Source organism: Diabrotica virgifera, chromosome 1 (genome assembly GCF_917563875.1).
Source record: "Diabrotica virgifera virgifera chromosome 1, PGI_DIABVI_V3a".
NCBI classification, from domain to species: Eukaryota; Metazoa; Arthropoda; class Insecta; order Coleoptera; family Chrysomelidae; genus Diabrotica; species Diabrotica virgifera.
In genome coordinates, this window is record NC_065443.1 from 283,751,831 (window position 1) to 283,778,942 (window position 27,112).

At 31.7% G+C, this 27,112-nt stretch overlaps 1 protein-coding gene across 1 annotated transcript; it reads right to left on the minus strand.

Moving 5' to 3' along the window:
- Positions 1–2,629: 2,629 nt before the first annotated feature.
- LOC114328352 (ER membrane protein complex subunit 10) lies at positions 2,630–26,890 on the minus strand. Its single transcript, XM_028277184.2, has 6 exons — positions 26,715–26,890; positions 26,485–26,655; positions 10,703–10,795; positions 4,283–4,467; positions 2,817–2,913; positions 2,630–2,754 (listed from the first exon to the last, which is right to left on the minus strand). The coding sequence occupies exons 1-6, from the start codon at positions 26,769–26,771 to the stop codon at positions 2,677–2,679; spliced, it is 681 nt and encodes a 226-aa protein (XP_028132985.1). The 5' UTR covers positions 26,772–26,890; the 3' UTR covers positions 2,630–2,676.
- Positions 26,891–27,112: the final 222 nt, after the last annotated feature.

Sequence of the window (27,112 nt, forward strand, 5' to 3'; positions counted from 1 at the left end):
ACAGCGTTACCTCACGAAATGTCTAAAGAGAATCTATGCAAAATTTTAGGCAGATCGGTCGAGTAGTTTTTGAGTTACAATGTCCACCGCCTGTAAAAAAAAGTTTTGAGAAAAACGCGTTTAAAGTTACAACTTCATCTTCATATGTCTGTCAAATCGTAAAGTGATGCACATCGGAATATGTTTTTTGAATCGCGGAGTAATCTGCAAAAGAGAAGGCGAACAGTAGTTGAACGTTTCTCACGACATTCGAGCGTGCTGGCGCGAAACCGCGGCAAAGCAATTCGAATGTAGGGGTATTCAACACGCTGTATCTCTGGCAATTTTACTCCGATCAATGTGAAATTTTCAGAAAGTATGCTTAAAGTTACGCACTTTTATTTAAAATAATAAAAAATTAAATATTTCAAACCATACCCCCCTAACGGCCTGTTGTGCGTCTAAATAAATAGCCATGCTAGACGAGCTTAAAAATAAAAACTAGACCTACTAGACCTACCACAACTATTAACTAAAATATACCGAGATATTTTGGGCATATAACTAGAACAGAAGACATGGAACGAATTATAGTGAAAGGCCATGTAGAGCGCAAAAGATCCAGAGAGAAATCTCCAATACGATGGTCGGACCAATGATAAGGACATGACTGGTTACTCATTTTCCGAATCAAAACAACACGCACAGGACAGAGTTAATTGCACAAAAATAGTCAAACAAACTACATGACACCACTACATCTTTGCGAAGGAAAAAACAGGGGAGGACCATTTAGTCCAGTGATACTCAACTTGCGGCCCGCGGGCCGCATGCGGCCCTCTAGCGTTTTTTATGCGGCCCGAAGGCTAACTAAAGGGCCCTGTGATCAAATTATTTGTCAAATTTCATGTTTTTCATTATTTGATGAGTTTGAGGCGTGTTAGGGCGTGGGGCAGACAATTGAATGACTTTAACTTTAAATTATATTGAAATTTTTAAGAACTCTGATTAAAAAGCAAGGCATTATTAACTTTTAATAATAAATTATTAAAGTTAATAAACAAATACTCATTTTAAAAATTGTCAACACTTATTTACTACATTGCAACGACCTACTTAGTAATCACAAGAAAAATTCAGGTCCGGATTACCAAAAAAAAAATTAAAATAATTGTGACCTTGAAACAACACCCTGTATATTAAAATTTTTAAAATTCTTCTGCACATTTGAAAAGAGCACAAAAAACTAAGTTTAATTGCTCGCTTCAATTTTTTGCGCAGATAATTTAATGACTTTATTTTGGAATTATATCGAAATTTTTGTTTTGAAAGTTCGAGTTCTTAAAAATTTAGACATAATTTCCAAATTAAAGTCATTGAATTGTCTGCGCAAAAAATGGAAGCAAAGCTCTTTTCAAATGTGCGAACGGGTTTTGAAAATTTCAATATACAGGATGTTGTTTCAAGGTCACAATGGATTTATAATTTTGCTTAATCCGGACCTGGATTTTTCTTGTGATTATAGTTGATTTTTTAACCAAGAGGAGTAAACTAAAAAGACAGATTCACACCCAAGAAAGTTACTAGAAAAGTTACCAAATTCATCTTCTCTTTTTGTTGATCATATCAGCTTTCGATGATAATCCATACATATTATATTATACTAACACATCGCTAAAGAGTTCTAAAACCAACTGTTTTTATATAAAAGTAGACTAAAAATCTAAAAATTAAAGGAATAATGCAGAAAACACAAAAAATCGCAGACATACTTAATTAACCTACAAAATGACAGAAGTGCCAAAATTTTATAAATGTCATTAGTGTCAAAATTTAATAACAGTGGAGTAAACTTGCCTGCGTTTGGACCAATTAGAAACAAGTATTACGACGCGGTAACTTTGAATCACTCCTCTTGGTTAAAAAACAAACAATAGTAGTTGAGTGGTTTGGGTTCCAAATGTGACATATGTGTACCGAATATCAAAAAAATATATAAGGTGGTTCTAAAGTTATGGGTCCAGAAAGAAATGGGCAAAACCGATAAAACACCCTGTAACTCGGTTATAAAGTCAGTGGAGCAATTAATTTGGTATGTCCAGAACCGCCTTATTTACCTCTATTCAGTGTTCAAGTATTTTCGTTTCCCAATGAAACACCCTATATACTACTTCATCTTGATTGCGGCCCGCAAGCTGTGGCAATAGCTACTATGTGGCCCAGGAAAGAAAAAGGTTGAGTATCGCTGATTTAGTCCAACAATTAAATGAAGAGGGTGATTCCTTGGCAAGACGGCCGTCAACTGTTGGGAAATTCCATCATCACAGTGGCATAGCTATTTCATTATTCTTTAAAGATTTATTTATTTTATTAGAAATTAATTCCACCGTGATGTCTCTTGAGGCATTTTTGTAGGTTGTTCTGTGAATTTCTTACTTGCCCAAGTCTTGCCTTACTATATTATTATCATTTGGCATATAAAATGTTGCTGCTCTATTTCCTTCAAAACTTTTTGCATATATTCTTTAAACACACTAATACAGCCTTGCAATAGGGGAGATTTCAATTTATACATCGAGAAATAACGGATCTTTGTAAGACACATTCAAAAGAGTCTAAAAACTGGACAAAAGGAAAAAGTAAAAATTAATATATTTTATGTAATTTATTTCAAATAAATAATAACTATTTCACATATCACTGACCCTGTTGAGCTTCTGGATTGGATGCTGAAGATATTGCCATAAATATCAACAAAGGTACTATGTACATCCACTACAAATAAAAAGAAGGTAAGTTAATGTTGTATACCTAATTCGACTATTGATGAAACTTACATATTTTGCTAAAAATGATCTATTGTCTTTGGTTTCACCCTTTTCCTTGGCTTCTTTCTCTTTTTCCAATTTCTGGACATAGCTTGCAGTGTCAGGGCTAAAATAATGTTAAAAAACAGTCTAGTGATTAAGGGCAACTTTCTTACATACATTAACACATTGGCTGCCGTCAGACACATATTTTGTGTCAAATTTGTGAGACACATATTTTGTGTCTCATGTTGTTTTTGATAACAGCCACGTGCAGTAGCGTCATTTAAAATTTTGATTGGGGGGGGGGGCGGACAAGCATTATATATAAGTCCCCTAGATGCAAAACTTTGTATTTACTGTATAAGTCAAACTGAGTTATTTGCAAAAAACTGATAACTTTTGCAAAAAACCTTAGATTTAATAAATGGCACTTTTTTGTGATAGATAAATGCTTTATTAGGTAAAATATAATGATTTCTTTCTTAGAAAGCTATTGTGTTTGCTAGGAAAGGAAGAAAAAAATTGAAAATACCGAGTTTTTCAAGTGAACTATGTAAACAAAGATTTATGCAACTAACATTTGCAAATACATGATAATAATCAACCATTAACGATATTAGTTGTTCTTGGATTAGTCTGTTTTCCAAACCTAATGTGTTACGAATAAGGAAGAAAGCATGTGGAAGTAAACTTTGAGTAAACAGTTTATTTTTATCCAAAGTATAAAAGGTCTTACAAATTATGTGTATACATATATTTATATTAATTCCTAAACTCTAAGCTCTGGGTCCTCATCGTCATTATGATCATATTCAGCACTCTCATCATTATGAGTCTGTATGCCAGTATCTATTATTTTATAAAAGGTGAGATCCGGCTGGTCTCTCCAATTTTCACCAAAATGTTTTCTAAGGAGAGTGTCTATGGACGATGTATCTCCTTTCAGTGAACATCCAATCTATTGCAACTTAGGTTTCAATAAAGAAATCTTTTTCCCTTTTCGTATTATAGACTTGCTGAACCCTACGTCAGAATGGCATATGATGGAGTAATTGACATGGGTACATGTGACGTGTCATGTGACTCAAACAATGTAAGTGATTGGCCCATTACAATTACACAGTTATGCAACTGGCATAGGCTCACAAATACAGAGTTTTGCATCTGACTCAAGATTTCTAATGCCTATAACATGTAACAAATAACTGTCAGCTGAAACTCAATTTTTACAATTAGTGGACTCATATACAATATATTATATATGATGTAATGATGAAAATTGATGTATTTTTTGTAAATTTCAGTCATTTTCAGGGTCAGGGGGGCAAATGCCCCCCTGACCCTATCAAATGACGCCCCTGGCCACGTGACACATCTTAGTTGTCTGATTAGTATAGAAACATGAGCCTCGTGCATTATGGCAGCCAATGTGTTAAATAAATGCATAAAATTACTCAATTAGGATTTTTCTGTATGGTTCTACAGTAACTTACATGGGTCCTGTTTCTGTATGCCTAACATATACAACAGTATTGAATTGTTTAAGATTTTCTAATGGAACTATAGCTCCTTCACAAGCAGAATTGGACGCTATGACTGAGCTCACACCTACTACTCTACCCATATAGTCAATAGAAACGGAGAGTCTATCATCTAGCTCAGATTCTGCCAACATACACTAAAAATAATTTCACTTTTATAAAAAAAAGATCTTTTTATAATACCACGTTTTTATTATCTATAGGATATAATATAAAAAGTACAATAAGAACAATTATTTTTCAAATCGAAATGTCAATTTTAAAAACAAAAAGGATTTCTGATGCCGGAATCGAAGCCGAGCCTCCTCGGTGAAGCCAGGTATCCTAGCCACTAGACTACTAGACCATAGTTGATTTAATATATTAAGATAAATATTTGACATATAAGTTTAGTGGAACAATATTTAAAAAATTACACTTTTGTAAAAAAGTACTTTTTATAATACCACGGTTTTGTTATACAGTAGTGACGTTGATTATAGTTACTTTCGAGTATTCGTTACAAATCGTTACTTTTGTATAAAGTAATCATTTACAGTATTCGTTACTTTGATTACTAAGTTTACTTCTGTATTTAAGTACTGGTAATCATATCGAGAAACGTATTTCTCAGTAGGTAGGTATTTTGTATAGGTATTCCGATATAACAACGACCTTCACCGATCTGTACTTTTGTATTTGAGTACCGGTAATCATATCGAGAATCGTATTTCTCAGTAGGTAGGTATTTTGTATAGGTATAGATATAGATAAAAATATAGGGTTTTCGAATTCGATCTTTGTTAATGACATACATTACATATTTTACCTCCATTATACCTCCGCCTGTTTCATCTTCTATCTTCTTCTCACCCTCCAGTGTGAGGCTCTGAGGCTCACACCCTTAAAACGCTTCATAACGATAACGATATTCGATAACACTCGTAAAATACCGGTCCCGTCCGTTACTCGCTGGGATACGATTGGTAGAAAGTAATCAAGTGTACTGGTTGTAGATACAATAGTCGTTACTCGCTCTGATACGATTGGTACGAAGTAATCAGAGTAATCAAAGTAACGAGTTGCCTCTCTGTATAGTAATCGTTACTTTCGGTATTCGTAAGTAACGAGTACTTTGTAACGAATAGATACTTTTTCAACATCTCTATTATACAGTAGTATGTCTCTGTAAGTTGTATCCATACGGAAAACTTTTTTATTAAGTCGTTGTCAAAGTAACTTCAAAGTAACGAGTTGCCTCTCTGTATAGTAATCGTTACTTTCGGTATTCGTAAGTAACGAGTACTTTGTAACGAATAGATACTTTTTCAACATCTCTATTATACAGTAGTATGTCTCTGTAAGTTGTATCCATACGGAAAACTTTTTTATTAAGTCTTAATTTTACGAAAAAAAGTTATTGTTCATAAAAAGCTCTGCATGATCCAAAACCTAAGATTCAACCATCAGATATCAAATTTTATGAATATTATACGAGGTGTGTCAAAATTATGAATTTCGCTCAAGAGTAAAGTAGCTTTATTTTCACAAAATTGAAAATTATTATTAAGAAAAGTTGTTTGGAATCAAGAACTATATTTTAGTATGCAACTACATTCTTCTAATTAAAAAAAAAGTTTTCAAAATTTTTCTTAAATTTTTATGGATAACCAACATTATATTCAGTTAGGTATTTCAATTAAAATAAGTCTTTTATTACTAATAAAATATAACCACCTTGTATCAAATTTTATCAATTTTATAGGAGGTATGTCAAAAAATATGAATTTCACTCAAGAGTAAAATACCTTTATTTTTCAAAATATCTAAAATTGTTATTATGAAAAGCTGTTTAGAATTAAAAATTATGTTTTAATATCTAATTACATCCTTCTAATTGAAATATTTTGAACTATTAAAGTACTTTACTTTTGATCTAAATTCTGTGGTACTAAGTCAAAACCCGATATGGTCAAAATTATCGATTTCTCGTTTTTAATGCCAATATGTACAATGTACCGGGTATCCCAATAAGAATGGCTCCCGGCCATATCTCAGGAACCGTTTATAGTACAGCTTTGAGAAAAAAATATTTATAACAAAAGTTGCCTCGGGAAAAGCCTGGAAATTATTTTCATAATTGTAGGTCCACCCCTAGAGGGCGTAATTGAATATCAAAAATTAAAAAATCAAAATTTTACAAAATTTACCTAATGAAAGGGCACTGGAAATCCTATCATCGTGTTCTTCATAAAATTCTACGCGTATTTGATTTCACAAGTTTAAGTATACCTTTGCAAATAAGAGGTGGGGGTGAGTGGGAACCTTCTTATGAAAAAATGGCTGTAAGTCCGGTTCTGCTAAATCGAATTTTGCATACTTGGTCTTGTTAAAAACAACTCTTTTTCGTCAATGTCAGAGTCTTATTTTCGAGATAGCCTAATAAGGAATATGCCAGCTAGTAAACGTTATTTAATTATTTTCGGAAATCTAGTTTTCTTTGGAGAATATTAAATACAAGTATGCATTTTTAATCATGTATTGCAAAATAAGACCAAATTAGCAATATAATACTGAAAACCTCATGTCAATACCTTTTTTCTATCTCGAGATATCTTAAGAAACGTGTAAATTTTAAACAACTGTTAATGTCACCGGTAAACGAAGTTTAGGAAAAGTAGTGTGCTATGGAAAAAACAAATAAACATTTTCCAGATGTAAACGTATATAATTAATTAAAACAACAATAAGACAATCAACACTATAAAATATAACAAAGAAATAAAAGCAACTACTTATACTTAGTGACGACCTAAATGTTCAAATTGTTGCCCATCATTTTCGATGCAAACATTTACTCGTTCAAGAGTAGACTGAACAGCAGTCTCAATTTCTGCTTTCGCAATGCTTTGAATGGCGTTTCGTATTCTCTAGATTCTAGTCTAGATCATGTTTTCTCGAGTAGTGGGCCTAGTGACAAAAACAAGGTCTTTAATCCGTTTAAATATCCATTAATAAAAGTCTAAAACAGTTAAATCTGTTGTTATTCAATCTACTCTTGAAAGAGTAAATGCTTGCATCGAAAATGATGGGCAACAATTTGAACATTTAGGCAGTCACTAAGACTAAGTAGGTAGTTGCTTTTATTTCTTTGTTTATATTATAGTGTTGTTTGTCTTATTGTTGTTTTAATTAATTATATACGTTTACATCTGGAAAATGTTTTTTCATAGCACACTAGTTTTCCTTAACCTCGTTTACCGGAGACAGTAACAGTTATGTTTAAAATCTACACATTTCTTAAGATATCTCGAAATAGGAAAAAGGTATCGACATGCAGTTTTCGGTATTATGTTGCTAATGTAGTCTAATTTTGTAATACAGGATTAAAAATGCATACTTGTATTTAATATTTTCCAAAGAAAACTATATTTCTGAAAATAATTAAATAACGCCTCCTAGCTTGCATATTACTTATTAGGCTATTTCAAAAATAGGACACTCACATTGACAAAAAAGAGCTGTTTTCAACAACACTAAGTATGCAAAATTCGATTTAGCAGAACCGGACTTACAGCCATTTTTTCATAAGAAGGTTCCCACTCACCCCCACCTGTTATTTGCAAAGGTAGACTTAAACTTGTGAAATCAAATATGCGTAGAATTTTATGAAGAATACTATGATTGGATTTCCAGTGCCCTTTCATTAGGTAAATTTTGTAAAATTTTGATTTTTTAATTTTTGGTATTCAATTACGCCCTCTAGCGGTGGACCTACAATTATGAAAATAATTTCCAGGCTTTTCCCGAGGCAACTTTTGTTATAAATATTTTTTTCTCAAAGCTGTACTATAAACGGTTCCTGAGATATGGCCGAGAGCCATTCTTATTGGGACACCCGGTACATTGAGCGATGAAGAATATGATGACAAAACCCTACATGGCTAAACGCCTCCATGTAACCAGTAGATGATAAAATTAGTTTCTTGACATATCGGGTTTTGCCTTAGCACCAAAGAATTTATCTTTTTTCACATACCTCGTATAAAATTGATAAAATTTAATATAAGATGGTTGTATTTTAGGTTTTAGACCATGCAAACTTTTTAATAAGAATCACTTTTTTTCGTAAAATTAGTAATAAAAGAGTTATCTGAATTGAAAATATTGTTAATTTTCCATAATTTTTCAAAAAAAAATTTTCAATTAGAAGGGTGTACCTAATTGCATGTTAGAGTATAGTTCTAATGCCCGGTTGCACCAACAGATCTTAAGCTTAAGTCGAGAATATCATAAGAATTAATATAATATAATTATAATATATTACAATAAGAATACCATAATATAATAATAGATATAATTGATAATAAGGTAAGAATCTAAAATTATGGTGCAACGTGATACTCAAGGAGGCCCTATTTATAAGTAGAGCTTAGCTAATCTGGAACTTAAGATCTGTTGGTGCAACCAGGCATTAATTCCAAACCACTTTTCATAATAGCAATTTTCAATATTGTGAAAAATAAAGCTACTTTACTCTTGAGCGAAATTCATAATATTTTTTGACACTCCTCTTATAATATTCATAAAATTTGATATCTGATGGTTGAATCTTAGATTCAGATATTGCAGAACCTTCTATGTAGAACAACTATTTTTTGTTTTGGACCATGCAGAGCTTTTTATGAAGAATAAGTATTTTTCGTAAAATTAATAATAAAAAAGTTTTCCATATGGATACAACTTACTGGGGCATACTCTATATGGGACACAATATAAAATAATTAACTATATTGTTGTTTTAATCCCTATGTCATGAAAGAGTTTTGTAATCGATTTTAAACTGATATAAATCAAAGAAAATCTTTAAAATTGTAAAAAATTAGTGAAACATGTTTCAAAAGAATAATTGTGATATACCTTAACAAGCTAATATCATATTAACTTGCTAACTAAAGCAAACTAAAAAAATTAAAAAAAAACACGGAACATCCGGATTTAAACCGGGGACCTCTCGATCTGCCGGCGAAAGCTCCACTATAAAGCTATCGATCCGCTATTGATATACATGCTTTACAACGAGATCTAAATGTTATTGCATTATTTATATTTAAAATGGATTAAAATAAAAAATGAAACTCAATGCATCTATACAAAAGATTGCATTTTAATCTAGTTCTGAGCTATTCTCAAAATTTCAGGTGTATACGTAATCTGGAAGTATGTTTAAAATGGATTACAAGATTCTCCGGACATAGTGACAAAGACGAAGATAAGTATATAAAAATCTTGTTCACTTCCAAGGTAACTTTTAGCATATAGAATTGTTTTGGATTAATTCGTTTTGACGGTAATAATATAATGTAATGTACAAAGTGTTGTACCCATATAATGGACTATGAACAACTAGTTCAATATCTCATTATTTTACAAAAAGTGGATTTAACACATTTTCCTCTCTTCTTCTTCTTCTTTAAGTACCGTGCCCAAATTTTTAGGCGTGGGTAGCTTCCATAACAATTTGCCGATATCGCTCTCGATCTTGTGCGGCATGTAACAATTGATTTGCTGATAAGCCAGTCCATTGACGAATGTTTCGAAGCCATGAATATTTCTTCCGACAAATTACTCTTTTTCCGTCGATCTTTCCATTGAGTGTTAACTGCAGCATCCTCTATATGCTACCTTTCATTATACGCCCGAGATATTCAAGTTTTCTCTTTTTTATCATCTTAGTTAAATCACCTTCGCCTACTTTAAGTAGACCTACTCTGTTTAAGACTTCTCTGTTTGAAATGCATTGAACCCAAGATATTCTGAGCATTCTACGATACGACCACATCTCAAAGGCTTCTAATTTGTTCATCATGTTAACCTTCATGATCCAGGTTTCACATCCATATAGTAATACAGGATACACATAACATTTTAGGAACTTGATTCTTAGTTGTAAGATCAGCTGAGAGTTGCTCAGAATAGATCTAAGTTTCATAAATGCTCCTCTTACAATTTCTATACGAGTTTTAATTTCTTCATCCGGATTTAGTGTCTCGTTTATCCAACATCCTAGGTATTTAAAATGGTTAACTTTTGTTATTGGTTCATCACTGACAATTAGTTGCATAGGGCCGACGTCTTGTTTACTAACCACAAGTAACTTTGTCTTTGTTGCATTTATGTTAAGTCCGTTATTGGAGCATTCTCTAGTGACTCGATCTATAAGGAATTGAAGATCTTCGATATTTTCAGCCATGATCGCGGTGTGATCTGCATATTTGATGTTGTTAATAGTTTATGCTGTTGTTAATAATTTTGCTCTCAAGCACTTCATAATGTGTATGTTTATTAGTTTTTATACAAAAAAATGAAACATAATAAAATAAAAGTACTCACAGCTTTTAATGTGGATATAAAAGACTTCTGTGATCCATCATTTGCTGTAACTATGGCTTTGATCTGATAGTAGCTATTTTTTGCAGACAAGTCCTAAAATTGAACAAATTTGCTTTGTTATTTGTTAAAGTACTAGAACACCAAAATAATTATAATTTTATATCTGCCACTTAACCTTAACAGTTTCTTTTCTTCTGACAAAAGAGGCTTTTGGTCCACTGTGCCTTTTGGGCAAAACAGGAGGGTTTTGCCTTATCAAGAGGATATGGGAACCGAAAAATATAACCAAAGATTGAACCAAAGCTCTATTATGCCCCATATACAAAAAGGGAGATAGATTGGCATGTGAAAATTACAGAGGTGTTGTTTCTGTTTGTACTTGTTGCAAGGTATTATCCAGGATGCTAAGAGAGACACTCAACAGATTTGCTGAAGATAAATTAGGTGAATATCAGATTTTTACACTAAAAGAAATCCAGAGTACCTGCTATGAACATAAGGTATCCCTTCATGGGTTGCTCCTGGATTTTAATCAAGAGTGACAGGATAAAAAGGATAAAATGTTTGAAGCACTGAGCTCCTTGGTCATACCCACAAAACTGATTAGGTTAGTAAGAATGACTTTGAATAGCACACGAAATCATGTAGTATGGAGCGGATTCTCATTGGATGAATTTGAAGTGAACAGAGGTCTCAGACAAGGAGATTGGTTATCCACAGTGCTTTTTAACTTAGTATTGGAAACATTAATCAAAAATAGCCCAGTTAAAATGACCCGATTCATCCTCAACAATGAGAATCAATGTCTGGCCTTTGCTGATGATCTTACTATTCTAGCGAAAACAAGAAAATAATTAAGAAATGTTATGAAAAGATTAGAAAAGGAGACAAAATATTTTAATCTAGAAATCAACCAGGAAAAGTCAAAGTACATTGTACAAAGATACTCAGAAATATAGATCAAAAAGAAGAGGGACAGTTTACTTTCATATCAGTTTACTTCAATGAAGTAAGGGAATATAATTTCGAGATAGTAGTCCATTTTACTTATAGTACATTCTTTCACGTTTTTGCTGTAAATTTTAAAGAACTGTCAAAGAAAAAAAGTGATATTGTGCCGATGTGTGCTTTTGCCCTGGGGGTGACTTTCACCCCATCTCGGGGGTGAAAAAATATATGTTCAAGATAAGTCCCGAAATAGATAAACTGACTAATTTTCAGCAACTTTTGTTCTATACAGTTTTTTCACAAAATCAATACTTTTCGAGTTATTTGGAAGTGAATATGTTCATTTTTCAACAAAATAACCACGTTTTTAGACGGTTTTTCGCAAATAACTCAAAACGTAAGCATTTTGTCGAAAAAATATTCTTAGCAAAACTATAGCCTATACAAAAGAAAAAAAAAGGTGTATATATTAGGTCTCTATACCCAGCAAAAACAGAGTCATAGCTAATTAGGGCAGTCAATGAGAGCAAGAACAGGTTATTACCTCCGAATTGTATCCTATTGCATGGATTTTAATGGAATTTTAGGAATAGCCTGAAAATATCTCCTTATTCAAAGTCTACCCTATGCCGATGTGTGCTTTTGTCTTGGGGGCGGTTCCCACCCCTTCTCGGGGGTGGAAAACTTTTTGGTTAAACAACTACGGAAGTTGCTAGAGAACCCAATTCTAAGCAAAACTGTTCTATAATTTTTTTTCGAAAACTCAATACTTTTTGAGTTATTCGTGGTTGAAAATTGGCCATTTTCATTGAAATATAACACCTTTTCAAACGGTTTTTTGCGAATACCTTAAAAACAATGCATCTAACTAAAAAAATTATATAAAACATTTTTGTAGCTCATAAACAAAAAAAGAGATTCGTTCCTTCTTCAATCTTATAGTTATAACACAAAAAGAGATATGGTAGGTAAAAAGAGTTTGTTTTTTTGGTGCATGCTCAAAGCAGAGTACTTATTCAACTTGAAATAACAGAGAAACAGTCGATTTTATGTATATAATGCTACCAATACCTTTTATTGTGCTTGAAAAGTCCTTTCAAATAAGCGAGATATGCTACAAAAAATTGATGACTAACGAATTTTAAGAAAGAAATTGAGAAGTATATTTAACCCCTCACTCACAAGAATTTAAATGCATCGTTTTCCTTCTACAATACATTTTACTACAATGTCATTTTTATGTTCAAAAAGTTAAGCGGGTTTAAAATGAATGGTTTTTGAAAAAAATAAGATCAAATTATAGAGCGCATGTTTAAATTTTCTTAAAAATCTCCTTTTTCTCCATGTAACTTGAAAATGATAAGAGATACTGTTATAAAAAATAAAATCAAAATGTTTATATAGAAGAAACCTCCTTCATTTTTGTATGGCATCTTTTTTTGGCATCTCTTATCATTTTCGAGTTACATGGAGAAAAAGGAAGATTTTTAAGAAAATTTAAAAATGAGCTCAATAATTTGATCTTATTTTTTTCAAAAACCATTCACTTTAAACCCGCCCAACTTTTTGAACATAAAAAGAACACTATAGTGAAATGTATTGTAAAAGGAAAACGATGCATTTAAATTCTTGTGGATGAGGGGTTAAATATACTTCTCATTTTTTTCTTAAAATACGTTAGTCATCAAATTTTTTACAGTTTATCTCGCATAATTTGAATGTAATCTACATTTAATATTGCTTATTTTAAAGGTCTTTTCAAGCACAACAAAAGTTATTGGTAGCATTATACACCTAAAATCGACCGTTTCTCTGTTATTTCAAGTTAAATACACTGATTTGAACATGCACCGAGAAAACAAGTTTTTTTCACTTACCATATCTCTTTTTGTGTTATAACTAGTAGATTCATAAAGGAAAAAATCTCTTTGTTATTTTATAAGCTAAAAAAATGTTTTATTTAGTTTTTTTAGTTAGATGCATAGTTTTTACCGTTCGCAAAAAACCGTTTGAAAAGGTGTTATGTTTCAGTGAAAATGGCCAATTTTCAACCAAGAATAACTCAAAAAGTATTGAGTTTCCGAAAAAAAATTATAAAACAATTTTTGCTTAGTATTAGGTTCTCTAGCAACTTCCGTATTTATTTAAGCAAAAAATTTTCCACCCGCAAGAAGGGGTGGGAACCGCCCCCAAGACAAAAGCACACATCGGCATAGGGTAAACTTTGTTTCTTGGGCTATTCCCTACTTACTGTGAAAATATCACGTAAATCGATATAGTAGGATAGAATTCGGAGCCACATACCCTCATTGACTGCCCTAAATGAAAAATAGGTTCATATTCGAAAAATTCCAAATAGAATAATTCAATGTGAAATATCCAAATAATGAAGCATTCTTGGGGAAAACACATAACAACTTTTTTAAAGTGTTTAAAAAAGCATTATTTCTGTTTTTATAAAAAAAAATTCTAGCATCAAATGTAAGCAAGTTACGCTCAAAATAAAGGTGGTCCCTTTTGTTTTGACAAAAGATAATCAGGAAGATCACCCCCCAATTAGCAATTTAAATGAAATTAATCGTTACCGCTTCACACGTTACTTTACTTATGTTGTGTTTATATGATCTGTAAGTTTCATCGATTTAAAGTGCTTATTTTTAAAAAAATTTGATTTTAAAGTAAAATTTTTAAAAATTTTAATTTTGAAAAAAAAAATGCTTTTTTTCAAAATAACTTAAAAATTGTTAGATACTAAAAATCTTAAACATAAAAAAATATTTTGTATTTTTTTGTTTTTCTGTAAGACAAAAATTGGTTAAGATTCGGTGTTTCTAAATTTGCATACACTCGTGATAAGTGACTCGTTCAAGCCCTTTTAACTACAGCTCTTTCAAAAATAAGGACTTTAATCCGATAAAACTTACAGATCATATGATCAATACATACGCGAGTAAAAAACTTGTGAAGTGGTAACAATTAAATTCATTTGAACTGCTAATTAGGGGGTGATTTTCCCGATTTCTTACCAAAAAAAAGCAACCAACTTTATTTTGAGCGTAACTTTTTTACTATTGATGCTAAATTTTTTTTAGAACAAAAATAAGCATTTTTTAAGCGCTTTAAAAAGGTTAAAATGAGTTTTCCCCAAAAAAGTGCTTCGTTTTTTGGTTATAGCACGTTAAAATATTCCATTTGGAATTTGACGAATATGAACCTATTTTTCATTAGCTATAACTCTGCTTCTACTAGGTATAGTGACCTAATATATACACCATGTTTTTCACTTTTTTACGTGCTATATTTTTGATGAGAATTTTTTTCGACCAAATACTTACTTTTTGAGTTATTTGCGAAAAACCGTCTGAAAACGTGGTTATTTTGTAGAAAAATTAACATACTCACTCGCAAATAACTCAAAAAGTATTAACTAAATTATTTAATGCTAAAAGTATTAACTTGGTGAAAAAACTTTATAAACCAAAAGTTGCTTAGAATTAGTCATTTTATCCATTTCTGGACTTAGTTCAAACATATATTTTTCAAAATAAATAAAAATAAATTTCGACCTTGAGTCAGGATCCTGTTAACCGAGATACGATAGTACAAGCGGCGCCGCTAGGAGGAGCACTCCATCAATGCGTCTCAGAATATTTTAACGAAACGTGGTCATTTTGTACTCTAAACCGAGTAAGGTATGAAAAAGAAAAGAAAATAATCGTTTTCGTTTTGATTCAATTCGAGTCTCTTGCCATCCTCTGACACCGTGTTTCGGGGTCTCTACCCCTTATCAAAGAGGCTATATATTTTTCACCCTCAAAAGGGGGTGAAACTCACCCCTAGGGCAAAAGCACACATCGGCACAATATCACTTTTTTTCTTTGACTTGTTAGCTATGTGTATGCCAAATTTCATGTCAATTCAAGCGGTTCTTTAAAATTTAGAGGTTTTGCAATATTTTACCTTTAAAGAACATACTATTATCTGGTAGTTAAATGAGAAATGTCAGGAAGAATGGGAACTGCATTCCAGATTAGCAAAGGGAAATAAAAAGAAGCCTAAGACCACTCATAGAATCCAAATACGTATCGAGAAAAACAAGGATATATAAAACAGTAATAAGGCCCACAGTGAAGTATGGTAGAGAAGTATGGACAATGAAAAAGCAAATACATAAAAATTGGAAGGATCGGAAAGGAAAATGCTCAGAGCTACATATGGAGGCAAAAACACGGAGGAAAGTTAGGTGTGACAAACAAACAGTGTTAGGGAATTATTGGTTGGGAAGAAAGTAACAAACAGACTTGAATGGAGGAGAATAGTAAGTCAATTTAGTAGGCAAGAAGCATGATTGGACAAGAAGCCACACCACTTGTTACAAGTTTTGTAGTATGTACAGTAGATTCCCTCTATAACGAGAACAGAAATGGCGGACTAATTACCTCGTTATATCAGACAACAATAATAATATTGTGCATGCATATGAATATGTAGTTTTCTAAAACATTAACTTCCTATAGTGAAGCCATTCGGAGCAATACAAGATGTTAAATATTCACCCCTGTGATGTATCAAACATATTAGAAATAATGTGCATGTTATCCTGTATTTACGTTAAATTCTACAAATTGATGTGATTTATGACAAATAACGTTTCTCAAAAACGTTATCTGGTAACATAACAGGTTCATTTTAACGGGACCTATTTAACCTCTTGTTATAAAGTAACGTATAGTATAAAGAGTAAATAAATATAAAAAATGGACAATTTAGTCCAGAATTTTATCAGATTGTAAACGTCAGGTTATTACAATAATTAGATGATGCTATTAGAAGGTTTGTTAAAGTTATTTTTTTGAAATAATGTATTATTTTTTGAGGTTATGTTATTTGTAAACAAAAACATTTTATTCAGAGTAAACAGTAGCGATCAACAGGTAGCAACAAAATATAACTTCGGGAGATAGTATCATAAACTTTGGCAACAGTGGTAATCTTTGACATTATCTAAGATTAATATTTTGACAATATCATAGTCGCGCTAAATGGAAGTAATAGAAAACGATTTTATTATTAATAAATAGATATTTATAAAAATAAACCAAAATGGGTGAAAATTGTATGTTACGATAGGTATTTAGAAAGGTATTTGCATGGAATATCTAATAATAAAACAATAATAAATAATCATTTTTTGTTGTGAAGCGAAACAAATTTCGATTTTCGCATAATTTTGGCACAGTGTTTATTAATGGACTTTTTGACATTAGACATCCAAAATATTTTTACGTAAAATATACTTACCTACCTACATATAACTAAAACTCACAATTAACAACAATATATTCTTTCAAAGAGGCCAACAACTTATACAACAACAAATATATAATAAATTAACTATCAATAAACATTATTTTCCTATGAAACAACAATAACGAATTCTTAAATTAACACACTACTGCACTGAACAGATATCGATAAAGATGACAGAACAGATCAGAGAAAATCTGACGCAGGTTTGTCAAAATGACAGTGATAATTTCTCTATATTGCCTAATTAGTTATTTAGTTATAATGTTCGATTTCTTGTTAGAGAAAAACTAAAAAAAAATTTTAGTAGTTCCAAGATTACACAAAATCTAGGCATGGGATAAAAAAAGTTTTTTTTTCTTCTTAATGGCGATACAGGCTCCTTTTTACAATATTTTATTTAGTTATAGAGTAGGTAATTTCCACGTACTAACATATTTCTGAAATTGGGCTCTGTACCGCCATTCTTTATTATATTACAATATGTGTGCCAAATATCTCGACAAAATATTCAAAATTAGAGCTGCAATCTTGGAACGCATTTGTTGCTACCTGTTGATCGCTACTGTAGCCTCTTAGTATAAATGAAGAAAACATACTACAGACTATAGAGACCAGTTTGGCCAGATTTGCTAAATCCATTTGTATGTTCGTTTTGTAGTTTATTTCAATCCTTGTTGAGCCATTTTATAACATAACAACACTACAAGCAAAAATTAAATAAAATGCACAATAGAAAGAATACCTCACGGACCGAGGACCGGGAATTTCAAATAATATCTTGGTCTTTGTTTTGGTGCCAGTGCCAGATGTGTGAGTGCGATGAACAAGATGCGTACTTCGCTGCATGCTGCATGTTTATGTCTGTCTTGCTCTAACTTATTTAATTTCTGTATACTGTTATTCTTGTCACGCAAGACGATACTTTAACGTTTTGAAAATAACATGCTGGATAACGTGCATGTTAAAAACATGATACATCACATCTAATTTTTGGCAACACGTTATACAGGCTGTTATAATTTATTTATTTTTATTTATTTATTTATTTATTTTAAAACTTACAAACACCACCTAGGTAGTAATTATGAGCATCAAGTTAGCTAAACACCTATCACAAATCGATTCGAAAGTAGGTGGATAATTTGCCGCTAATTAGTCGTTAATTAGTTGTGAAAATACCGATTTTGTCGTTTCTTTTTTTTTTTATTTTTTTAGGTGCTTTGCTAACTTGATATAAAGTTAGCAAAGCACACCTCCGAAAAATGACTTTAGAGCGTTCGTAGGAGAATCGGAATAGGATTAGTTTTTGCCGCTAATTAGTCGCTAATTAGTTGTGAAAAAATTAATTTTCTAAATTAATTTTTTTTTTGTTTTTTTGGGTGCTTTGCTAACTTGATATAAAGTTGGCAAAGCACGCTTCCATAAAATGATTTTAGGGATTTCGTAAAAGAATGAAAATAGAATGAGAATTTGCCGCTAATTAGTCGCTAATTAGTTGTGAAGAAATGAATTTTCTAAATTAATTTTTTTTTGTTTTTTTGGCTGCTTTGCTAACTCGATATAAAGTTGGCGAAGCACGCCGCTATAAAATGATTTCAGAGTTTTCGTAAGGGAATGAGAATAAAATGAGAATTTGCCGCTAATTAGTCGCTAATTATTTGTAAAGGAATTTTATTCACAAAAATTTTTTTTTGTTTTTCACGGTGCTCCGCTTACTCGATATAAAGTTGGCAAAGCACGACTCCATACAATCATTCTAGGGTTTCCGGAGAAGAATAGCAATGGGATAAGAATTCTTTGCTAATTAGTCGTGCATTAGTTGTGAACACACCAATTTTGTCGTTTTTTTGTTTTTGACGGTTCTTTGCTGACTTGATATAAAGTTCGCAAAGCACGCATCCATAAAATGATTTAGGTTTTTTTGTAGTAGCATGAAAATAGGATCAGAATTTGCCGCTAATTAGTCGCCAATTAGTTGTGAACAAATTGATTTTCTAAATTAATTTTGTTTTTGTTTTTTTGGGTGCTTTGTTAACTTGATACAAAGTTGGCAAGCACACCTCCGAAAAATCATTTTAGGGTTATCGTAAAAGAATGGAAATAGAAAAAAAATTTGCCGCTAATTAGTCGTGAATAAGTTGTAAGAATACCGATTTTGTCGTTTATTTATTTTTTTTTATTTTTTTAGGTGCTCTGCTAAATTGATATAAGGTTAGCAAAGCACAACTCCAAAAAATGACTTTCGAGCGTTCGTAGAAGAATGGGAATAGAATGAGAATTTGCCGCTAATTAGTCGCTAATTAATTGTAAAGAAATTAATTTTTTTAATTAATTTTTTTTTGTTTTTTTGGGTGCTTTGGTAACTTGATATAAAGTTGGCAAAGCACGCTTCCATAAAATGATTTTAGGGATTTCGTGAAAGAATAAAAATAGAATGAGAATTTGCCGCTAATTAGTCGCTAATTAGTTGTGAAGGAATGAATTTTCTAAATGATTTTTTTTTTTGTTTTTTAGGTGCTTTGGTAACTTGATATAAAGTTGGCAAAGCACGCTTCCATAAAATGATTTTAGGGATTTCGTGAAAGAATAAAAATTGAATGAGAATTTGTCGCTAATTAGTCGCTAATTAGTTGTGAAGAAATGAATTTTCTAAATTAATTTTTTTTTTTGTTTTTTTGGCTGCTTTGCTAACTCGATATAAAGTTGGCGAAGCACGCCGCTATAAAATGATTTCAGAGTTTTTGTAGGGGAATGAGAATAAAATGAGAATTTGCCGCTGATTAGTCGCTAATTATTTGTGAAGGAATTTTATTCAGAAAATTTTTTTTTTTGTTTTTCACGGTGCTCCGCTTACTCGATATAAAGTTGGCAAAGCACGACTCCATACAATCATTCTAGGGTTTCCGGAGAAGAATAGCAATGGAATAAGAATTCTTTGCTAATTAGTCGTGCATTAGTTGTGAACACACCAATTTTGTCGTTTTTTTGTTTTTGACGGTTCTTTGCTGACTTGATATAAAGTTCGCAAAGCACGCATCCATAAAATGATTTAGGTTTTTTTGTAGTAGCATGAAAATAGGATCAGAATTTGCCGCTAATTAGTCGCCAATTAGTTGTGAACAAATTGATTTTCTAAATTAATTTTGTTTTTGTTTTTTTGGGTGCTTTGTTAACTTGATACAAAGTTGGCAAGCACACCTCCGAAAAATCATTTTAGGGTTATCGTAAAAGAATGGAAATAAAAAAAAAATTTGCCGCTAATTAGTCGTGAATAAGTTGTAAGAATACCGATTTTGTCGTTTATTTATTTTTTTTTATTTTTTTAGGTGCTCTGCTAAATTGATATAAGGTTAGCAAAGCACAACTCCAAAAAATGACTTTCGAGCGTTCGTAGAAGAATGGGAATAGAATGAGAATTTGCCGCTAATTAGTCGCTAATTAATTGTAAAGAAATTAATTTTTTTAATTAATTTTTTTTTGTTTTTTTTTGGTGCTTTGGTAACTTGATATAAAGTTGGCAAAGCACGCTTCCATAAAATGATTTTAGGGATTTCGTGAAAGAATAAAAATTGAATGAGAATTTGTCGCTAATTAGTCGCTAATTAGTTGTGAAGAAATGAATTTTCTAAATTAATTTTTTTTTTGTTTTTTTGGCTGCTTTGCTAACTCGATATAAAGTTGGCGAAGCACGCCGCTATAAAATGATTTCAGAGTTTTTGTAGGGGAATGAGAAAAAATGAGAATTTGCCGCTGATTAGTCGCTAATTATTTGTGAAGGAATTTTATTCAGAAACATTTTTTTTTTGTTTTTCACGGTGCTCCGCTTACTCGATATAAAGTTGGCAGAGCACGACTCCATACAATCATTTTAGGGTTTCCGTAGAAGAATAGCAATGTAATAAGAATTCTTTGCTAATTAGTCGTGCATTAGTTGTGAGAATACCAATTTTGTCGTTTTTTCGTTTTTGACGGTTCTTTGCTGACTTGATATAAAGTTCGCAAAGCATGCATCCATAAAATGATTTGGGTTTTTATGAAAAAGCATGGAAATAGGATCAGAATTTGCCGCTAATTAGTCGCTACTTAGTTGTGAAGAAATTATTTTTCTAAATTAATTTTTTTTTGTTTTTTCGGGTGCTTTGCTAACTTGATATAAAGTTGGCAAGCACACCTCCGAAAAATCATTTTAGGGTTTTCGTAGAAGAATAGGAATAGAAAAAAAATTTGCCGCTAATTAGTCGTGAATTAGTTGTGAGAATACCGATTTTGTCGTTTATTTTTATTTTTAATTTTTTTAGGTGCTTTGCTAACTTGATAGAAGGTTAGCAAAGCACACCTGCAAAAAATGACTTTCGAGCGTTCGTAGAAAAATGGGAATAGAATGAGAATTTGCCGCTAATTAGTCACTAATTAGTTCTGAAAAAAATAATTTTTTTAATTAATTTTTTTTTTGTTTTTTTGGGTGTTTTGCTAACTTGATATAAAGTTGGCAAAGCACGCCTCAATCAAATGATTTAAGGGTTTTCGTGAAAAAAAGAGAATAGAATGAGAATTTGCCGCTAATTAGTCGTGAAAAAATGAATTTTTTAAATGAATTTTTTTTTCGTTTTTTTGGATGCTTTGCTAACTTGATATAAAGTTGGCAAAGCACGCCCCCATAAAATGATTTTATGGGTTTCGTAAAAGAATGAAAACATAATATGAATTTGCCGCTAATTAGTCGCTAATTAGTTGTGAAGAAATGAATTTTCTAAATTAATTTTTTTTTTGTTTTTTTGGGTGCTTCGCTAACTTGATATAAAGTTGGCGAAGCTCGCCTCCCTAAAATGATTTTAGTGTTTGCGTAAAAGAATGAAAATAGAATCAGAATTTGCCGCTAATTAATCGCTAATTAGTTGTGAAGGTATTTCATACATAAATTCTGTTTTTTTTTTGGTTTTGACGGTGCTTTGCTTACTCAACATTAAGTTCGCAAAGCACGCATCTTTAAATTGATTTAAGTTTTTTCGTAGAAGCATGGAAATAGGATGAGAATTTGTCGCTTATTAGTCGCTAATTAGTTGTGAACGAATTTTTTTCAGCAATTTTTTTGATATTATTTTTGTTGTTTCAGGCGCTCCGCTAACTCGATATAAAGTTAGTAAAGTACACGTTCAAAAAATGACTTCAGAGCGTTCGTAGAAGAATGAGAATAGGATTAGTTTTTGCCGCTAATTAGTTGTAAAGATATTAATTTTTTCAATCAATATTTTTGTTGTTTTTTTGTCGTAAGTGTTATTGTTGAAAATGTGTAAAAATTTGTATATATGTTGATAAAAGTGTAAAAAAAGTCTAACTTTTGTAAGTGTAATTGTTGAAAGTGTGACTCGGATGATAGAATGCTATTGATAAATTCTACTTTTATCATATGAGGCGTTTATTTTAAAATTTTCTTTTTACGGGTGCGTTTGTCATTTGATATATCTTTAGGAGAGCTTCAGGCACAAAAAGCGTGATTTTTGTACGTGTGCGTAACGCAAAATCACGATTTTTGAGCCTTCAACATGAAAAACTATGTTCGTACGTATGAGCAATCGTCGATTTAGGCTCAGACGATTTTACGGCTTGGCTTCGCCTCGCCTCAAAAATCACGTCTTCGCCAAAATCGACTTCTTGCTCACACGTACGAAAATAGCTATTTTCCCTCAAGTGAATATTTCCTTCGCAAGAAATTTTTTTTTCCCCAAGGAATGAAAATAACTATTTTTTATCAAAGCGGTCCAAAAAGCCTCCTTTTTTGCCCGCTTAGCGGACAAAAATCGGCTTTTTCTCCCATTATGATTAAAAAATCGTTTGCACCATGGAAAATGTACTTTTTAATCGTGATTGATTTGTAATGTCACACGTAATAATATAAAAGGATTCATTTTGCAGGACACTTTGAAAACACGGAAAGAAATAAATTGTCGAACTCTGTGAAATCAGACTCACAGCTAGGCCTTTGACGAAGCAAACTGTCTCAAGGAAACGATGCGACTAAGAAGAATGCATTCTTCTTAGGTGCAACCAATAGTTAGCTTTTCCGGCTTGGTCCTCAGGGAGCAGCGGGCTCACTGGGTCGTTGACCATGCATTTTCAGAGATACATACAAAAGAATAATCCAGAATTTCCGTTCGGGATAGTCAGATATAATCCTACACGTAAAATAGTTCAGAGAATCATCCATTCGTGTTCTTCCAAGGACTCGTATGACTACTATATTGAGTAGAGACAATGTCTACAACTTTATTTTGTTGTAAACAACTATTTTCTTATACTAAACATCAGTCAACTAAAATTTTTTTTGAACCATTTAGTGTTTTTTTAAAAAATACAACACAATATCAGAGAAAATAAAAGTTTTTAACTTTTTATTGTCAAAAATGGTAAATTGTTTATAATGAAATACGTTCCACTAAATTTCATTTATAACTATTTTGTTATTTTACTCTTTGTTTTTCCTTGGGACTTTGAGATTAGATTGGAAATTACACATAATAAGAATTTGGTGGTCGATGACCATCGAAGTCAAAATCTATTCATTTTTAAAAATTACTACTGTAGAATAACTTTTATATATGAGTGGTAAAAAGGCGGGCGGTCGGGCAAACTTTATATGAAGTCAGCAAAGAACCGTAAAAAACAAAAAAACAACGACAAAATTGTATTCTCACAACTATTGCACGACTAATTAGCGACAAATTCTTATTCTATTCATATTCTTTTAAGAAAACCCTGAAAAGATTGTATCAGGGCGTGCTTTACCAACTTTATATCGAGTAAGCGAAGCACCGTAAAAAACAAAACAAAAAATGTTCTGAATGAAGTTCCTTCGCAACTAATTAGCGGCAAAATCTCATTCTATTCTCATTTTTTTACGAAAACCCTTAAATCATTTTATTGAGGCGTGCTTTGCCAACTTTATATCGAGTTAGCAAAGCACCCAAAAAAACAAAAAAAAAATTAATTTAGAAAATTCATTTCTTCACAACTAATTAGCGACTAATTAGCGGCAAATTCTCATTCTATTTTCATTCTTTTACGAAATCCCTAAAATCATTTTATGGAAGCGTGCTTTGCCAACTTTATATCAAGTTAGCAAAGCACCCAAAAAAACAAAAAAAAAATTAATTTAGAAAATTAATTTTTTCACAACTAATTAGCGACTAATTAGCGGCAAAAACTAATCCTATTCCGATTCTCCTACGAACGCTCTAAAGTCATTTTTCGGAGGTGTGCTTTGCTAACTTTATATAAAGTTAGCAAAGCACCTAAAAAAATAAAAAAAAAAAAGAAACGACAAAATCGGTATTTTCACAACTAATTAACGACTAATTAGCGGCAAATTATCCACCTACTTTCGAATCGATTTGTGATAGGTGTTTAGCTAACTTGATGCTCATGTAGTAATTACATGTAAGAGTGCTCATTACTTGGTATAACAATATACACACAAAAAGTACAAAAAAATACAATATACACACAAGTACAAAAATAACAGTACAGAAAGTAAACACATTAAAAAAAAGACACAAGTTAATAAAATTTTAAAATTGAGCCCATTACTTATCTATTGATGATAACATTTTTTAATATCCCTTACACTGCAGTTAAAGAGGTCTATATCACAGATCTTTATTAATGCATTACACTGATATTGCATATAGTTTATTATTGCACAAGGATTATATGGACTACAAGAAAATAGGTCATTACTGTTTACTCTTAGGTTGACCTTTGGCACATGAAACCTAATAAAATTGATCAAACCACATGTCTTATATTTAACATTGTTAATAATATTATGTATAAACACAACACAATGCATATTTCTTCTTTGCTCTAATGACTGTAAGCCAAATATTTGAAGCAACTCTTTTGATGGCGTAAGGTGACTGACTATACACATTGTATTTCTTAAGGTATAAATACCTTAGAAATCTTTTTTGTACCTTTTCTATATGATTAATATGAAATTTGGCTTCAGGAGCCCATACCACTGATGCATATTCCAAGTTTGGTCTGACTAAAGCGTTATATAGTCTAATGGTTGTGTTTATACTAAAGTGTTTGGAATTTCTTATTACAAATCCCAATATTTTGTAGGCCTTATTAACAATATGTATATAGTGTTCATTAAATTTCATGTTAGCCTGTAGGTATATTCCCAAATCTTTACATTTGGTTTTCCTAGATACTACACAGTTGTCAATTCTATAATTATTTTGAATGTAGTCGATTTTGCGAGTAAAAGATATGACTCCACATTTCTTAATATTCAAGATCATATTGTTGTCCCTAAACCATTCTAGAACTGAGGTCAGGTCCTCCTGTAGTAACTGACAATCATTTGGATTATGTATAGTCTTAAAAAGCTTAAAATCGTCAGCATAGATCAAACTAGAAGAAAATTTAAGAGATTGTGGTAGTGAGTTGACAAAAATTAAGAAAAACAAAGGCCCTAAGTTGCTCCCTTGGGGGACACCAGATGTAGCCTGAAATTTATCTGAAAAACACCTACCAATTTTGACTCCAACGTTATGTTAACATAATGTGTACATGTTATTTATAACGGGTTTGTTACATCACAGGGCTGATTGTTTCCCAACAACAAGGCTTCACCATCATACATTGTAAATTTCCTACAATATGGTCGATACTACTATTACGGTCCTACTATTGTCCTTTTCATGAGCATTTTTCAGTGCGTAACAAATGATAGGAAAAAGGGTAAGTCCGTAATAATACACATTTATGACATTTTTTATTCTACCATGACATTTTAGTTAAATCTGACAGTTGTCACATTTTATTTTCAATTTGAAATAAAAACAAATCAAATGTGTTTCTTGCATTTATAAAATATTATTTTTTTTGATTTGTATAGTCTTATAAATTATACAGATTATATTTGTAATATTATTATCTAATTAAAAAAAAATATTTTTTTTATTATGGCGCCATCTATCGACAACTAGAATAACTAGAATAAATTTTGTAAATGTCTGTAATCACAGACGTGCCTTTTTTTCTGTCACATACAATTTAATGCATTAGAAAGAAATCGAAAAACTGTGACGCACTGAAAGATGATCATGAGAAAAACAATATTATGGTTGATAGATAAACAGACCAGGAAGAAGTTTATTATAGGTGGTGGATTTTATTACAGCACTGGCCTTGATAACCACACAGATGTTGGGGATTTCTGTATACAGGCAGTTGGGGTATTTATTTACAGCCATTACTGTGCTAAATACAGGTAAGAAAACATATTCTTCGATTTTATTTTTCCTCATGATAACCAAATATGCCTCATTATAGAGGTGTTACAGTTCAACAGGAATTTCATGAGACATCTAGTGTACCTAGTTATAAGCTAAACCTTGTAATAACCATATTCGTTATAGAGAGAGTCTACTGTAGTATTATATTAATTGTAACTTTAGCCCTTGGTCTTCAAGGACCGTTGAGCTTTTTAAATAAATAAATCTGATACTTCTTACCCTTAACAGTTTCTTTTCTTCTGGCAAAAGGGGCTTTTGGTCCACTGTGGCCTGCCCTAGCCTCAAACTCACTATGGTTATGTTTCCTCTTTCAGTCCAAACAGGAGGGTTTTGGAAAGTTAAAGAGTGTTGAAGACGAATGGTTACGGATCCATCATGTTCTAAGGTGCTCTGTAAATAATTAATAAGTGTGAAAAATAATCAATTAAAGCCGAGTTGTTGTTACTTACTGCTGATGTAGTGGCTATAATTAAGGCTACAAATACTAGTCTGGTAAATGCAATCATAGTTTAGGTATTTAATATTTCGTATTTTATCAAATATAAAATTTACATTGGATTTTTAATTCATCATTTGACTTTGACAATGTTTGATTGACAATCTATCTGTCTGTCTATCTTTCTCTCTTTTTTCCTTGTCTACTGTGTTTTATGTTCTCCTTATTTTCTTCTTCTTTTTTGTCTATTGGTCGCTAACATTTGCTTTATCTGGCTATCTGATAAATGACAGCGCTAACCGCTGTCTAGGTACACGCTAACGTGTACGCAAATAAAAAAGTTAGGTACGCGCGAATTAAACTTCATCAAGCCAGTGACGTCATTATTTAGGGTGCGCAGTGACTTTATAT